The sequence below is a fragment of the Callospermophilus lateralis genome, chromosome 7, assembly GCF_048772815.1.
Source record: "Callospermophilus lateralis isolate mCalLat2 chromosome 7, mCalLat2.hap1, whole genome shotgun sequence".
NCBI lineage: Eukaryota > Metazoa > Chordata > Mammalia > Rodentia > Sciuridae > Callospermophilus > Callospermophilus lateralis.
Genome location: NC_135311.1, coordinates 87,000,473 through 87,017,780, shown reverse-complemented (window position 1 = coordinate 87,017,780; position 17,308 = coordinate 87,000,473). Strand labels below are relative to the sequence as shown.

At 34.9% G+C, this 17,308-nt stretch overlaps 1 protein-coding gene across 2 annotated transcripts in view; it reads right to left on the bottom strand.

Moving 5' to 3' along the window:
- The window catches only part of Ptger3 (prostaglandin E receptor 3), a 70,237-nt gene that overhangs the window by 23,451 nt on the left and 29,478 nt on the right, over nt 1-17,308 (bottom strand). Inside the window, exons 2-3 of one of the 2 annotated variants that reach the window (XM_076863721.2) lie at nt 12,696-12,875; nt 6,920-9,987 (exon numbers count right to left, since the gene is read on the bottom strand). In XM_076863721.2, coding sequence (XP_076719836.1) covers nt 9,970-9,987; nt 12,696-12,875 — 198 coding nt within the window. In that variant the 3' untranslated portion in view covers nt 6,920-9,969. Of the gene's footprint in view, nt 1-6,919; nt 9,988-12,695; nt 12,876-17,308 lie in introns of those variants that run through there. The other variant, XM_076863720.2, reaches the window with a different exon arrangement.

The window sequence follows — 17,308 nt, the reverse complement described above, 5'->3', positions numbered from 1 at the left end:
ACAAAGGTTAAAAAACTTCAATAAATTTATTTATGTTGGTATCTCCTATTATTTCTTCTGCTTTCTATGGAGTTGCTCTATATCCTTATCTTATCCTAAGCCTTGAGAAGGTTGGATAAAATTTCTAAGCTTATGCATATATTCAACCTTAGTTGGAAACTGAGCCAACTTAAGAATGCTGAGCTTGAAATCAATATTAATAATTTGTGGTAACATAATAATTACCATTTATCGAATGTTTAATATGTGCCAGGAACTGGGTAAGTATTTGCAAAAATTATTTCATCTAATGCTTAAAATAAATGTGTTCTTTGATGAAATGATTATTATCTTCATTGGTAGCTAAATAAACCAAAGTTTGGAAAAGATTAAGTTAACTTGATTAAGGTCAGCTGATTAATAAGTTAACTAGGATGTGCCACCAAAAATTAGTCTGATTTTAGATTCCATACTCTCAAACACAATACCGTATGTTTAGGTATCCCAAAATAACACTAAGGAATGAGCAAGGGTTTCAGGATGTCTTTTTCTACATTACCAATATGGTTTATGGATTCATTGATTAATTACTACTGCTTTTATAGCTACTAATTACCACTGCTAATGCAACAACAACAATGTCCCCTCCATATTTATTATACCCACAACTCTTCTGAAAGATTTACATATATTACATATTTATTCCTCAGAGATACCCTGTAAGGTAAACGCAAAATTTCCAATCCTTTATATAAAGACACAAAAAATCTTAATGAATAGTTCTACAGCTATTAACCCCAAGTCCCAGATATGACTCCATAACACATACTCTCACACCCCTAAGGTGATCTGACCATGAGACTTTACATCCAAAACCAAATTCTAGTAATTTCATTGGCATTCTCATTGACTCTTACGTCTCTACAAGGACATTCCTCCTCTGCTTCCAAATGGCTGTGTTTGGCAAATGAGAATAATTCCTAAGGTTGAGTGGACCACTCTTCATTCAGTGAAATGGACAGTATTTCCCATTAAAAAAACTCAAGCAATGTAATCAATTGATTGTTATTTTAATTTTTTTCTGAACCCCTTGTCATATTAAAACCTGCTCTTATGAAATGGTACTCAAAAGTTACTGTTATTTATTTAAAATGTTATTATTAATAATGAACCATTATGAAAAAATTTCCAGGCTCCACATTTAATGCAAATTATATAGAAGTTGGCAGCCAGCAGGGAATATCACTCAATCATTTGCCCTAAGCAATGGCTCATTTAATGTATTTTAATTAATTCTAGGCTAATAAAAACTTTTTAAATAAAGATTTTTAGGTAATTGGGTTGAATCCATTCTGAATAAATGGCAACTGAGTCCTGAGCTGTCTGAGACTGTTGAATATTTATATTAAAATTGTCAAAAGGTAATGTTCAAAAGAAAAACAAAACAAAGATAAACGCCCATATGCACTGATTTTTCAAGTGAACAAAGCTTGCATGGGTTGCCCTTGGAATTCATTTAGCAATGACAATAGAATTTGAGTTTTAAAGATCTAAAGATTGCATTGCTTTGAGCAAAATGTTCTACACTGTTCTAATCTGTCTGACTGTGGAAACCAGAGAGCAGTCCATTGAAGAGAAAAAACACTAAATGAATCAAATCTATTTTACCCGTTAGCAATAAGGAAGACTTAAAACAGGGGGCAGGAGTCCTTTCTCAAAGACAAAATATGCTCCACTCTGAAATTGCATTTTGCAGGAAGAAGCTAGAGCAAATTTCAAAATTAAGCCGAGGGAGACCATAAACAAGATGATTCCGCTGCTGACAAAGGGCCTGCTGTCCTTTCTTCTGTGCTAAGTTTTACAAATTCTCCTCAGAGTCCCTTTGTAATTAGAAAGCAGAAGTAAATGCTTTTCAGCCTCTCAGCAAGCCTGCTCCCAAGTTACCATCAGGAGAGGCAAGGTGAACAAAAAAAATGAAAACAAACAAAAAAGGGCTAGAAGAGATGCCATCTTTAATAAACTGAATCATAATAAGCTTTTAGCTTCCACAAAACCCGCAGGCCAGGCAGGAAGTGGAAATGCAGCTTCTCTGTTCAGACATCTGCTGCCAGGAAGCCATTATTCATTTGCCCCATTGCAAAAGTGGTCTTGTATCTAAATGGAAGGGTCTGAATGTTTGCAGGAGTGCACATGTGCCCAGATTGAGCATATGGACATTCAAATTTTTGCTGAGAATCTTGTTTGCTGAATCTAATCAGTACTGCTGGAAAAGCTGACTCTTCATGACTGCCCAAGGCATCAATAATAGAGTGAATGACTTTTGAAACTGACCAGATAGCAATAATAGAGTGAAAGCCTTTCCTTTAGTGGGTTTTAGAGTAGCTGTCAGAGATAAACTTGAAGCTTCAAAAAAATAATCACAGAATAATTATTTGCTCAGTGATTACATGATGATATTTAACTGAAAATAAGGCATGAACCCCCACTTCACTTCTCAGTAACTCTGTGGACTTGGTGAGGAATCAGTCTATGAACCTTAGTCTGTTCACCTGGAAAGTACTGATAACAGGATCTACCTTGTGGCATTGGCATAAGAATTTGGTAACATACATGAATAAAGGTGCCCCATAAAATGATGTCTAACTCTGTTTTTAAAACTGGTCTTATTACTGTTCATGCTTGCTTGAAATCATTCTCCTTCCATTCCCAAGATTTGGCTCCTTACATTTTCCTAATAAGAAGCCCATTTTCAAAACAAATGTTGCAAAAATGAGTGAATAATTTACCAAATACAAAGAGATGGAATCTAGGCAACAGGGTACCAGCTAAAAGAGAGGTAAAAGAATGAAGAAAAATTGTGTTCTTAATGTAATGAGAAGATGGACACAGAGCTAAACCTAGCAAAACAGAAAATCAACATATGAAGACTAAATTGTGCTGATGAGAAAATTCCAGTTTGAAGAAGCTTACTGAATTGTCAAGGGAAAATAACCTGTGAGTAAAAAATCAGAGTTGTACCTAGGCACTTTTTTTTAGTGGGGAAGCTTTTGTTTTTAATTATGACACAAAAATAGCATTTTTGTGAAATGACTTTATTTGAAAAATACTTTGAGTTCACAGTTTTTTTAGTAGTGATAAAATAAGTAAATCATTTTAGCTTTGAATTATTAATTTTCTGAATGGATTATAGCAGGTATATTCAAAATGTCCATGGTATGAGAAAATTTAGGATAATAAGGGTTGTTCATATTTAATTAGGTCTGTACAACATTTAAGGCCCTGATTTCCCTTGGCATATATATATCAAGATTATTTCTCCAAATATTTTTAAGTAAAAGTTAATTGTGTACCCAAATGCTTAGTAAAGATGTTAAAGAAAAAAAAATTAAATGAACAAGAATTACTGAAAACAGGACAACCAAGAGCCATTACTTTTCTCTAATAATGGCCTTTCATGGATCTTCTAAGAAAACTCTAAACCACTGACCCATAAAAATCAACTTGCTATGTTATGCAGATACTTCCACAGCTGACCAGTTCATGGACACACATCCAGAATGCAAGATATTCTGGTATTAGAGAGCTCTTTCTAATTGACAAATACTTTGATGCTCTAAAATCTCATTTCCAATCTTCCTCAATAAAGCAATAGAAATACAAAGATAAATGTCATTAATTGCTCCATACTTTTCCCTCCAGAGATGTACAAACTGTAAACAACAGTTCGGCATTCTACTAATAGCTTTAAGGATTTCCTTAAAGCATTATTAATTTTACATTTGTAAGAAGGTCTAGTGAGTGCATGCCTTGCATTTTTACACAAATATTCAGTCAATAAGGTAATTCTTGCTGTTTTCATTCTAAATAGAAATGCACAGTTTGAATGTATAAATAAATAAGTCTACATACAGACCATAGAAAAATGAAGTTATATTCTAACCAAATATCTTGTTTGTGTATAGATTGTGTTTTTTGGTGGGGGGTGATATTTTAATTGAATTTTGAAAAATGACATTTTAAATCATTCCTGCTGAACCAGCATGAGAAAATACTAAAACAACCTCTTAGCTGAAGGCAAATGTCATTGAATAATTTGTAATTTATTTTTTAAAAAATTGTTCTTTCACTTTTTAACTTATTTTATGATGAGAGTCACATATTTCTCCTCTTTTGGATTTTATTGTTTCTTATCCTCATATGATAATTTTTAAAATAATTGCAGTGTCTAATAATAACTCTATCTCAATTATACTGCTTTACATTATGGTTGTATAGTGAGATATCAGGGAATTCGGGTATTCACACAGAACTAATTATATTGGTTTGAGTTATAGTTTTAGGTTTTCTAAACAAACCTGGAAACTCACTTGGGTCCTTAATCATAAAGTCTCTGTCACAGCAAGATTTCTTAATATGTGTCCATAAATTCCTAAGAGGTCTATTAACAGACTTTTGGGGAGGGAGTTGCATGACTTCTGACATTTTACAGAATCCTCTGTGCTTTTGATGGGGAGGGGAGCCAGATCTTTCCTCTGGGTCTTAGAGGGGCCTCTGATTCCCAAGTGATAAGGAAACCATGAGCTATAGCACACTTGAGTACTTTCTAATTAAATTAAACTTTAAAAGGCCTCAGCAGGTTATGATTTCAGAATGAATTTTTTTCCATTGTCCTTTTCAAAGTCAGATTCAAATGATCTTGTATATCATATTCAGTCTTCTTTTAAAAATCACATCAGTCTATTAACACAGATTATTCACAGTCTTTGTCAGCCTCAAAAAATTATAGTTAATTAATGAGTAATCTTATTCTAATTTAATTATTTTTGGTCAGATTTGGTAAGCAAGTCCATCTTCCCATTTTATATAAATAAGAGGTTTAAGTAGTGTCAGTTATAGAGATCATGACTTGAACTCTGTTATCAAAATGCATGCTAGTGACTCTGTATCTGAGGAATCACAGACGAAGGCGAGAGAGGTCCGACCTTACCAAGAGACATTTGCCCAAGATTTCACAGCCCTTTTATAAAAATCGTCTTTCAGAGGAAGTGAGGCTTCTACAGCTCTGCCACACAGACTGATGTGCAGAGCCCGTTCTCTCCTACGAAGCCACCTGTCTGGAAATGTGTCCCGAGTCACAGAGAATTATAACAAGAGTGTTTGAAAGTTCCGGGAGAAAAGGACTCCTTTCAGATTTCCCTCTGAGAGACACATAACCCTAGGGCCTCTTATCGAAAACAGAAAAGGGATTGGAGGCATCAATAGAAAGATGATACTTTCTGAGAAATTGTACCTCCTCATCTGTGAACGGGTTTATGTGATTATGGAAGCTGATCAGGGCCTGTGGTGATCCAGGCATTGTTGTAGTGGTCGCACCACATTTTTGTGCAGTCAGACATAAATGTGTATTCTAGAGCATCTACTCCAGGAAGCACAACGCCGCCTGTCAGGACCAAGGCCTTGTCCTGCAACTACTACATAGTGTCAATTTAGTGGCCACGGCCGTTGCCAAAGCAGAGGTTCCATCTGGGGTCCCATGCTTCCCATGGCAACTTTGGCAATGTCTGGGGCTATTTTTAATGGAACAACGAGGGACACATTACTAGAACCTAGAGGGTAGAGACCAAGACTGTCATTAAACAACCGAGGATGTGTAGGATCTACCCACATTCTCCAGTGGCACTAGAACTCAGCCCACTTGAAGCCTATGTCAATTGTAAAGCTTTGAACAGAGTAAAGTAAAAATATCCTGAAAAGTTCCTTCCTCCTGGGTTAACAGCTTCTTCTTTCTCTGAAACGTCAATTACATGTCATCTTCTCCAGGAGACTCTTTCTCATTTCAGCATCATGTGCCCCAAGGGCTCTCATGGTGCCATATGCTTATTTCCTATTCCCCAAGTAGATTATAAAGGTGTTGAAAGTTGGGGGTTTTCATTAATCCTTCTGTCTTAGCACCTTCCAGAACTTGAATTATAACAGAATTATAACAGAACAGAATTATAAGTACACGACAGCATATGTTGAAGGGAAGAACAAGCCTGGGAAATGGCTTGGATTCTCTGTATCCAACATCCAGACAGGATTTATTCAAGACTATAATCAAAGCACAAGGACATGAAGGATCTTTGACCCCATGTCCTTTGAGGACATGAAAGTGGGGAAAGTCTCACCCCGTGGCAGTGTTGGCACTCTATCACAGAAGTGCACATTTCTGGGCAGCCATACCAACAGCAGCTGTAATGATTTCTACCTGAAATGCTATACAACAAAGATGGTAGAGATCCAGTCCCAGGTCTTAGAAGCCTCCTGAGAGAGGAATCAGGCACCAACATTCCCAGATGACTTTTCTTAATGGGAAGGACAGCAAGCTCAATGTGCCACTTCTAATGAACTTGACTGTGCAGTCTACATACAACAGAGATTTTTTTTTTCCCTTCACTGAAGGAAGAGTGGCCTGAATAACATGCAGAGCAGGGTAGTGGGACAGCCCAGCACTCCTCTCTACAAGGACTCAGCTCTTACCAGTACCTAGGTATTGTTGGTTGAAGGATCTGATTATGAATAGGCACAATTCTTAACTTGGCTGCCTGTAGACTACATCAGAATCCAGAAGAAAGAGAAATAACTAATTCAGAATAATTTGTGATATGCTTTTGTGTCAAAGATAATAATCTTGGAATTATAACCTGAAGAAGTATCATGTTGAAAATGGGAAAAGAATCCCTCTTTGATTCTAACAAATTAATGATACTTTTTTTCTGTGCATGATTATGGAAAATAAAACAAAATGATCTAATTGTGCCATACAGCATTGGGCTGTTGCATTATATTGTGTTTTTATTTGACAAAACATGCCAAACAGGATTTTTGACAAAATACTTAATACAATTGTAAGTTAAATATTCCTGACATGGGTTGGCATCAGGAAAAAAAGACAGGGACATTTTAGAACATTCAACTTTATTTTCCATTGACAAACACAACATAAATAACATACATTTATTAAATACACAGTCTATCTATGACTTAAATGCCATAAAATTCTAATGTACTTTTCATAGTCTCTTTTATTCTTCATCTACACAATATTAAAGATCAGCCATTAAAACACACTGGAATATATTTTTAAATGTACTGAAGATAACTGCACAAAGTCTTTACATAGAGGTGACAGAACATACCTTCCCACTTAGCCAAGTTATGTAGGGATGGGATGCTGAGGAGGGGGCGTGGAGATCCACATTCTTCTATACTGATCTTCAAGTAGGGGTTCAAGTTCCCGTGATGGAACTTCCCTAGGTGCACTATGTAAATGGAACTATATCTGTTTGTTGTGAACAGATCAATATAATCAAAGCCTATTTTTAGTCATCTTAGACAGTCTCATGCCATTTGTACAGAAACATTTGATAAGAGAGAGTAGGTAAATAATTTCCTCCCTTTATTCAAGACTACCCGAGTGAACTTGTCATTTTCTTTTACAGAAAAGAGCCGTGGCCCTTCCTAGCTTTGTCCTATCAGTGAGCAAAGGTGCAAAGATAAATGAATTCCATTCCTCTCTTTGCTTCTGTAGGCTGGCCTAAAAGGACAAAATATTTTAACGGGCTGGAAGTGAACAGGTTTTCTCCCTTATCCTTAAGTTCTCTATCCCATCTCCTTTGCTTACCTATATATATATATATATATCCTTCCAAAAGTAGAATATTGAAGAGTATCAGAAAGTTATATGCATTTTTCTTTGTTTACTAATACAGCTTTGCTTTCTCCAGAAACTAAAAATTATATAAGGAAACTATTTTCAAATGACTATTAGTGGATGATTGGCTAGACTTCAGCTGGGTACCTGATTTATACTAATTGATACTAATTAATTAGTATTAGTTATACTGTTTGATACTAATATCAAATAATTAATAACTGATTTATACCAATGTCAAAATATTCCAATTCTAGAGATGGTGACAATAAAATTTAGACTTGCACATTTGAAAATTACTTTATATAGGAGGTCAACTCCAAAGTGCCCTCAAAAAAAGGGAAAGAATAATTTGTTCCTGGTGATCTTTCTTCCCTTCCTCTCTTTGTTCCCATAATAAAGTTTCCCCATCACATCAGACTCAGATCTTTTCACATTCTAGGGCACTGGCACATTAGAAATGTGAAGCCACTCTCTCTCCCCTGAATACAATCCTGGCTTCTCCAGTTGTAAACCTATCTGTTACTTTCTCTCTACAAGAAAATAGGTAGACAGGTTAGAGGAAAGAGGAGTAGGGAGAAACAGACCAGCTCCTAAAGAAGAAATATGTAATCCAATAGGTATTTGGATTGCTTATTATGTGAAACTCACTGATGCAAAGCTTCTGGAAATAATTTTCATCCCCAATAAAATAACCGTGTGACTTATAAATGAATATGTTGCATATCTGATGGAATTGTATTTCTAGAGGCTCATAAGTTACTCTGCTTGTGTTATCATAATGTCATGGTGTGTAATGGACTCTTCATCATAGGAATTATAAGACAGAATACATCAAATAAAATATTTCCCTAATTCTCTGATTCATGTTTCATCTGTAGTCTCCATCTGTTAGTTTCCTTGTAATGCTAAACTGATCTCAACTACTTACCAAATGTGTTATATGAATTTAGACTGACTTAACTTTCATAAATCACTCTTCCATGTCTACCACATCATGAAACATCACAGACGTATTTTACCTCTTCTCAGCATATTATTGCAAGAAGAAAAAACATTCGTATGGACTTGGCCACAACTGCAATATTTTGTATATTTATTTACACCTCAATTTTAATAGATTTTGAAACATATAAAAACACCAAACAAGCAATAAATAAGAATCTGTGAAAAAATATGTCATGGCCTACGGCATAAAGTTTTTATTTAATTAAAACAGAATTTTTGAAGTTATTCTAATTAAGATTTTAATGTCTTTATATTAATAAATCATCTGCAGTCTCATTATGTCACTTATCTCAGCATCTTGTATATTTCAAGAAGCTTTTGGGACTGACTTGTGAAAATAAGTAGGCAACATACAAGCCAAAAGTTTCAAAGAACAAATTTTTTTTCTGTCTCTAATTTGATCTTAATCCAAAAGAAGTATAAAATGATTGTGACATGCTGAAGATCAAAAGTGGATCACTAATTTGGAGTCAAGCACCAACAAAATGTATGAAAAACATTAAATAAATAAAAGACCTAATCTACTTGAAATTTCTAACATTGGAATAGCGACAAGAAGTGACCACAGTTCTCAGAATACTGCCTGTCATACTTTTTGTTATTCAATGTCAGCATGGCCAGAGGATCTTTCATAGTTAACTTACATGAGGTTGCACAATTGGTTTCTGTCAAGTAATCTTTTATGGAAAAAAAAGTTGCATTAAGGAGACATATATGTGTACCTTTCATCTCAGTGTAGTTTAAATCTGGTCTGACTAAACACTTGCATTTACTTAGAATATCTTGGTATACAGCATTAGGTAAATTCGGTATATATTAAAATAATACATTTTGTTTCTTCAACTGAACACTATTTTTAAGACTTTTGCCTTTGTTTTTTTTTTTGTTTAAAAATTAACTGTTCTTATTTGAAAAAAAATGCCTTCATTCTTTTCTATGACAGAGCACAGTGTACCTATTTACTATTTGAAAAAATTGTATACACTGTGGACATTACATATATTTTTACATTCCATTCACTTGCTTCTTTCCTTGTGGTTTTCTGTGTCTCTAATTGCTTTTTTTAACCAACACTCTGAAGTTTAGAAATTGTCATAATTTATGCATTTTTTTCCTGTTCAGATATTTTAGCAGATTGGGTACCCCCACCCCCCACAAACCCAAAAGACCCTTGCCACAATTAAGCTTTTCCTCCTGTCAGATCAGCAGGATGTCCGTAGAGGTTACTGTGGTCCGTAGTTTCCTCTTTCTTGTAAATACCAGGTTTACACACAAAAGGTGTGACAGAGTTAGTCTGCAAGCTTGTCCTACAAAAAGATATTATCTCTGTTTTCTTGGTAAAATCTTGTGAAACCTGTGCCCCCACCCCCATGGGTATAAAGTTCAAAGAAATTTTCTGAAATCTTTGTTCAAAGGAAAAACTCTAGAGCCACAAATCTGAATCCTGCAGTCAAGAAACCTGCTTCCTAAAAATTCTTCAGGTATCCAGCCTCTTCTGTCCTACTTCAATATATGCACAGATAAACAAAGTATCTGAGAATAAACTTAAAGGATAATCAACTTGCACTTAGAAACAGATATGACTCTCTGCAGTAACCATAGATGTCCACTTTCTAACGACCCTAGAACCTTTGTACAACATTCTGAAATCAATCCTCAAAGACTGAAATCATTTGGGATTTTTATTTCTGTTTAGGTTTCCCTGGACTAACAAATGGCTGTCTACATAACAAAACTCACATGCTATTCATATAATTTATTCCTTTTCAAGCTTGTTTATAAATGGCCATTTATCCATTTCTACCATGTATCTCCTGGGCAGAAATTTATTTAGTGTTGAAAATAAGTTTCAGGCTCTTTTTTCTTTCTGTGTTTTGTGGTTTAATGAAAATTGATATTTTTTTGACAGTAATCTCCATTATCATTTGGAAATATGACTCCTAAATTATTAATACAAATAAAGCACTTTGTTGTAAAACAACAGGGTACTACACTTTGGAAGATAAATTTGTATCCCCGTAATTAAATTAGCAGGAATCTTCCAATTTATCAGCTTTCTGGACTGCAATGGTATGAAGCATGTCAACATTATGGCATGTGCCTCACCAAGGAGCATGCAGTTTGGGGAGACTTTCATTCATTCACTGAACAAGCATTTATTTGACAACTTTGATTTTCCAGATGCTATAATCAAAACAGGCTCATGCCATTCAAATCTACTATCTGATTATCACTGAGGGTCAGAGGACCACCCACCAGGAAAAGTTTTTTTTATTGTACAGTCCATTAAGTTCCTTGGATTCCCCCCCACCCAGAGAAAAAAGTAGGTGGTTTTGTCCTATACCTTGTGTAGTAACCAATGGAATAATGTAATTCTGTGACATATAAAAATTTTTATAACGGGGTATAGAATAGGTTTTCCCCATCTTTTTAAGAAAATCTTGATTACTGAAACCATCCTGAATTATATGAGCACTTTCAGCAGATTTTTGTCTTCTGACTCAATTTGACATGGTGACTTAAAGTGATTGTTCTTGATTGACCTAAGCTGGTATACATCATACATGTTAAAATTAATAATTTCCCAAATGCCTACTTAAACACAAAGAAAAATGCCATTTCTTTAAGAAATATAAATAAATCTCAAACATTGAAGAACTAGAAAGCAATGAACTAGAAATTAAAATCTTACAAGAAAATGTTAATGAGTTTATAAAATGAAAATATCAAAGAATGTGAAAAGTATCTTGTGAAGTCTTAAATTACAGGATTGTTGCTATCGAGGAAATTTTTTTTAAAGTGCAATTCCCCAAACTTAATTTAGTAATTTATTTATGCCACAAAGATGTTAAGCCTAGCTTTCATAGTTTGTATGTGAGAGGACTGTAGAGAAAAGTAACAAATATTAATGCATATTTAGATAGAGCTACTTTGAAGACAGGGGACAGAGAGTTTGTTGTGAGAAGTCAATATCAGTTTTCTCATTCAAATAGCCAAACTATGGAAAGTCTTTTTTGAGCTTTCTAAATATTTGCTTGTTTTACAATCCAACTTGGTATTTAAAGATCCAAAAGACTTGAGAATTCTTCTGGTGGAAAAGTCAAGGGAAATGTACTAATATGTAGTGTTCAAATCAGTCCTATATAAATAGCATTTTGAAAAATCACTTCACTGACTCTCATGGATCACTTTCATGAATCATCTCCAGAGTTGTAGGAATGTAAAATGTTTTCAAAAGAAAGAACCTTTAGCAATTTGGGGTAGCCGCAAACTCTACGATACTTGAAATAAGAAGGTTTGGCTCTTATTCAGATAAGAAGTAAAATTATATATCAACCTACCAACACTTAAACTTTGTAAGGTTAGGACCTAATTTGATATATTGAACAATATTTAAATAACATCAATACTAATGAATATTAGATACATCATACATTTTTTTTCAACTTAAATTTTTTAACATAAGGAAAAAGTGACAGAGGAAAAGTGACAGAGACAATGAAAGAGAACACAGAAGACCAAATGTACTTGAAAAAAGAACAAGTTGCTACTCCTTGTTTTCAGTGATATATGGGTTTCTGTCCTCCATGTGCTCAGTATACTGGATATTAACCATTCTTAGCCCCTCCAATAGACCAAGATAATTTATAATAAGTGTTTTCATCACATAAATAATCACATATTCAGCTACAAATGGCAGAGATCCAAAAAACACACTAGACTGTTATTAATATATTTTCCTTTGTTTATGCTTCAGTGCTTTTGGCACACAAGGAATTATCTATGCTTCTCAGACCATTTAGCTTTATATGAAAATTCCACTTCAATGCATAAACAGTGGCATGCCAGAGATGCCTAATTCACAAAGTTTAGGGCTACTTGTTGTCAAAAGCTGTGAACATGCAAGTTGGTTAAGTGTTCTCTTTCATGCTCCTGTCTGAATTATTTCGTTAGATAATGAGATGGGTTGCCCTTTCTGTCCATCACTAGAGCAGCTGGAGACAGCATTTGCTACCTGGCAAAACTTTCGAAGAAGGATCTTTCTTAGCAGCAGATAAACCCAGGGATCCAAGATCTGGTTCAGTGAAGCCAGGCGAACAGCTATTAAGAAGAAGTTGCATTCTTTCTGCTTTTCTGTCTGCGTTTTGCAGTGCTCAACAGATGTCTCACTGAAGATCATATTCAACATCATTATCTAAGAAAAAAGAACAGATAATTGTTCCAAAGATTAGTAAGGTCATACCCATCTCCTCTACACAGTACGCAGCACATATTGGGCTTTCTATTTTTTCTAGGCACATAATATTTATTATCTGTTCCTTTACAGAAAAAGCTTATGAAACTCTACAGGAAACAAAACCCAACATTTCACAACTAGAACACCCAGAAATCTCTCTTACTTATTTACATATCTAGAACAATTTTCCTGACAATAAATTTCTTTTTTTTTTTTGGCTTGAGACGTTCAGTTTTCGGCTTGTTGTTATTTGAAGTAAAACAATACATACTAAGCAAAATAAATGTGGATTAAAATATTTAAGTGTTTGAAATGAGTAAGAGATAATTTTGAGATAGAAAATTGTACAAAAATCTTAGTTGGTTCATCCTTAGCACTGCCAAAAAACTACAACAACAACAACAACAACAAAATCATTCAAAATACTTTCTTGGTATGAAAATTAGCCCTAAGATGTTTGATTTTACAAGTTGATACTACTAGATAAGCAGTAAAACAATGTGATATTTTTCTGCCCCTGAAACATCTGCATAACAATGAAATTATCTTCAGAAACAAAACTTTCCTAACAGACCTAGATATTTAGCATCTCTGATGCTTAAAAGTCAACTTGGCTGGATATCACCCTTCAGGTCATCTTGATTTGGGGTTGGGATGAGAAGGAGGCTTGTAAACTTTAACCTAACTATTAATCAGGTTTTCTTATGTAAACTACTAATACTCTCTCCAAGTTTGCACCTCCCTTGTAACTCAAAGTGCTATTGTTTTCACATATTGGGTTTTCAATAAGTTGGTTGGTAAATGGAAATGATTAAACCAGGGAACATTTCCAATCTCAGGATACAGCCCTGAGTTATACAAGACGCTCCTAAGGATTTTCCCACATTTTTTTGATATTTGACACAATGCAGCTTTTTAAAATGGAAAATATATTTTAATATGTTTAAATATGTTCTTATGCTCGGTCCTTAGAATTAAGAAGCTTGGAAATAACACATCTTGGAATTAACCAAATTCATCTGTCTTGCTGCAGGAAACACCTACTGGTTGTTTTTTTCTTGACTGACACCCAAATGGGAGCCAATGTTTCCATAATAATCAAAATGCATTTTGACTTAAATGTCAGTAGTTTTAACTAAAAACAAGTCACTGACAAAAAGCAGAAGGAAAGGGAAAATAATAATCATGTTATCAATATTATTAATTAACATTTTCTACATCTAATTTGCCAGGGACCATGTCAAATTCTTTGTATGTTAGCCGGGCATGGTGGCACAGGTCAGTAATCCCAGTGGCTTGGGAGGCTGAGACAGGAGAATCACAAGTTCAAAGCCAGCCTCAGCAACTGCAAGGCACTAAGCAACTCAGTGAGACCCTGTCTCTAAATAAAATACAAGAAATAGGGCTGGAGATGTGGTTCAGTGGTTGAGTACAATCCCCAGTACCAAAAAAAAAAAATTTTTTTTTCATATGCATTTAATTAATACTATAAAATAGGTGCTAGTCCTACTTTCTTATAATTGTAGAAGCCAAGATTCAATGATGTGAAAGGCTGAGCCAAACTCAAATATAAGTTCACTAGTACATATGACATGTGGTATTTTACAATTTTGTTTTTGGTCTCCCTCCACATATGAGACTAAACTCATGGCAGGGATTTAGGACTAGTTTTTCCCGCACTAGTATATTCCTAGTGCTTAGACCAATATTCAATGCACAGTAGGTGCTCAATAAATATCTGTGAATGAATAAATGTTTATACTTGAAGGAATATATTATGTGATACATGTGTGAATATAACATTACATGACAAATTTATTTATTTAAATATAAATTATATTTACAATAATACTTATGAATGAATATTTTTCATTTTCACAAGAGAAAAAAATGTATATAATATGTTCAAACTCATTAATCTTCAGAAAAATGCAAATTTTGAGAAAATAAGTCATTCTATACCCACTCAATTGACCTCAATGAAGAAGAAAGGCTACCATATTAAATGTTAGTGAGGGTGTGGAGCAAGGAGCACCCTGACACACTAATAGTAGGCATGTAAACTGGAGCAGCCACTTAGAAAACAAGCTGGAGACCTGTCAGCAATGCCACTCCTCCGCCTGTACTGTCCCACCTCTCTGCTCCAGAAGTTGTGTATAGGACTGTTCCTAACAGCGCTGCTCATGATAGTCTCAGGGCAGGCACAGCCCCAACATGCATCCATGTTCACAAGCATGGAAAGGAGCTGTCTTTTTTATAACTATTTCCTAAATTTATCTTTCTACACCTACTCAGTTACGGAGCACTTACAATATGGCTAGAGCACAGTAAGAAGTTGGAACTAGCAACATTGATGATTTGGTAAATGATACAACTTTGTACTTATTATGTTAAATAAAATATATATTATTGAAATTAACGTAATTTGTTTACTTTTTAAATGTCTCTATAGAAAGCTTAAAATTAAATACATGGCTTGCATTTGTAGCTTATAGTGTTTTCGTAGGAGACCCAATTTCTCTCCTAAGCCTCACAGTTCTGTAGATGTTTTGCCTGCATATCCCAAATGGATTCCTGAGCATTAAAACACCCCCAACCCTACACTCCCAACAATGGCACTTCCTTTCTTTCATCCCAGGCTCCACACTTCAGAATCATCATTGAATTTTTCAATGTCTCATCTTCTGTGATGCCTTTTGTGATATTCTTATCTTAGTTAGGACTCCTCTCATTTGAATTAGAGCAGTGACAGACACCTAGATGGTGCATGCGATGGAAGGAGTGCTTGTTCCACCAGAATCCACACGTTGGAGTCTTATCCCCAGTGTGATGGTGTTAGCAGGTGGGGCTGTGAGGAGATAACCAGGTTCAGATGAGGTCTTGAAGGTGCAGCCCCCATGATGGAATCAGGGTCCTCAGAAGAAGATGGAGAGAGATCAGATCACTCTCCCTCTGCCATGTGAGGACAGTCAGAAGATAGCTCTCTGCAAGCCATAAAAAGGGCTGAAATCAAATCAACCAGCCCCTTGATGGCGAACTTTCCAGACTCAGTACTAGGAGGAATAAGTGTTGTTTAAGCCATCCAGTCTATGGTGTTCTTTTATAGCAGTCTAAGCAGAAAGACAGTGCATATAGATATCAACCCATCAGATTCAGCTTCTTAACCCTAGCTCTGACCAAATCCTCTCCAACTATAAAAATGTCAATATCCTCCCAATGTCCACAAAACAGAAATTTAACTCTGGTATTTAAAGATGTTGAAGCTACTAATTCAACCTATCTTTTCAGATAGCCAGATTACCACAATACCTGACAAAATTATCGTTCTAAAAACAAGAGGGGAACCCAGTGGGCAACCAGTGGGCAACCATATATTTTGACACTGTGATTTCACTTATGGGAGTTTTTCCAAGCAAAAATTAGTTACACAGCTAAAAAAATGTCTGGGGCTTGGATTGTGGCTCAGTGTAGAGTGCTTGCCTAGTATGCACAAGGCACTGGGTTCGATCCTCAGCACCACATAAACGTAAAATGAAGATATTGTGTCCACCTAAAACTTAAGAATAAATATAAAAAAATTAATGTTTAAAGAAGCATTGGCTATATTTGTAAGAAACTGTAAACACATATATCTCTAACATAAACGTAAAGCTTAATAAAGGACAACTGATTCATGTAAGAGTTTACATAAGAATTTAGGTGAAAGAACAGTTTATACCATAGTATGATGTATGAAAATTTTTATTGTTATTACAATTACATTGTGTCAAATAGATTTTGGAAAGGAATGGAATTATTGAAGAATAATTTATTACTAAACAAAAGTCAATAGGTTAACTTAAAATTTCATATACATGAAAACATTTTATGTGATCTAAGGAAATCTTTTCCTTAAAGAAGGTGAATAATTATTCCTTCTGTTAATTAATATTCACTACTGTATATTGTATTTACTTAAATATATTTCCATTAATATCTTCTGATGTTGACTCATACTCCTGTGGACTGAGTACTACTACTTACTGTAGTTGGAAAAGCAAGCAAAGTAATGTACCTTCTCCTCCAGAGATATTCATTTTTCAGTTTCTGGAACCTAGAAGATAGTACTGCACATGGTAGAAAAGACTCTGCAGGTATGAAGAAGGATAAAGACCATGAGATGAGACATTATCCTGGGTTTTCTGAGTTGGCTCCATGTAATCACATGGGTCGTTAAAATGGAAGAATTTTTGCCAGCTGTGGTCAGAAGGAGATATGACCACAGAATAGTCAGAGGGATGCAATGCTGCTAGTTTTGAAGATGAAGATGGGGAGCCAGGAGTGAAGGCGTACAAGTGAACTCCTCTAGAAACTGGAAAAAGCAAGGAAAGTGTTCCGTTAAAGTCTCTGGA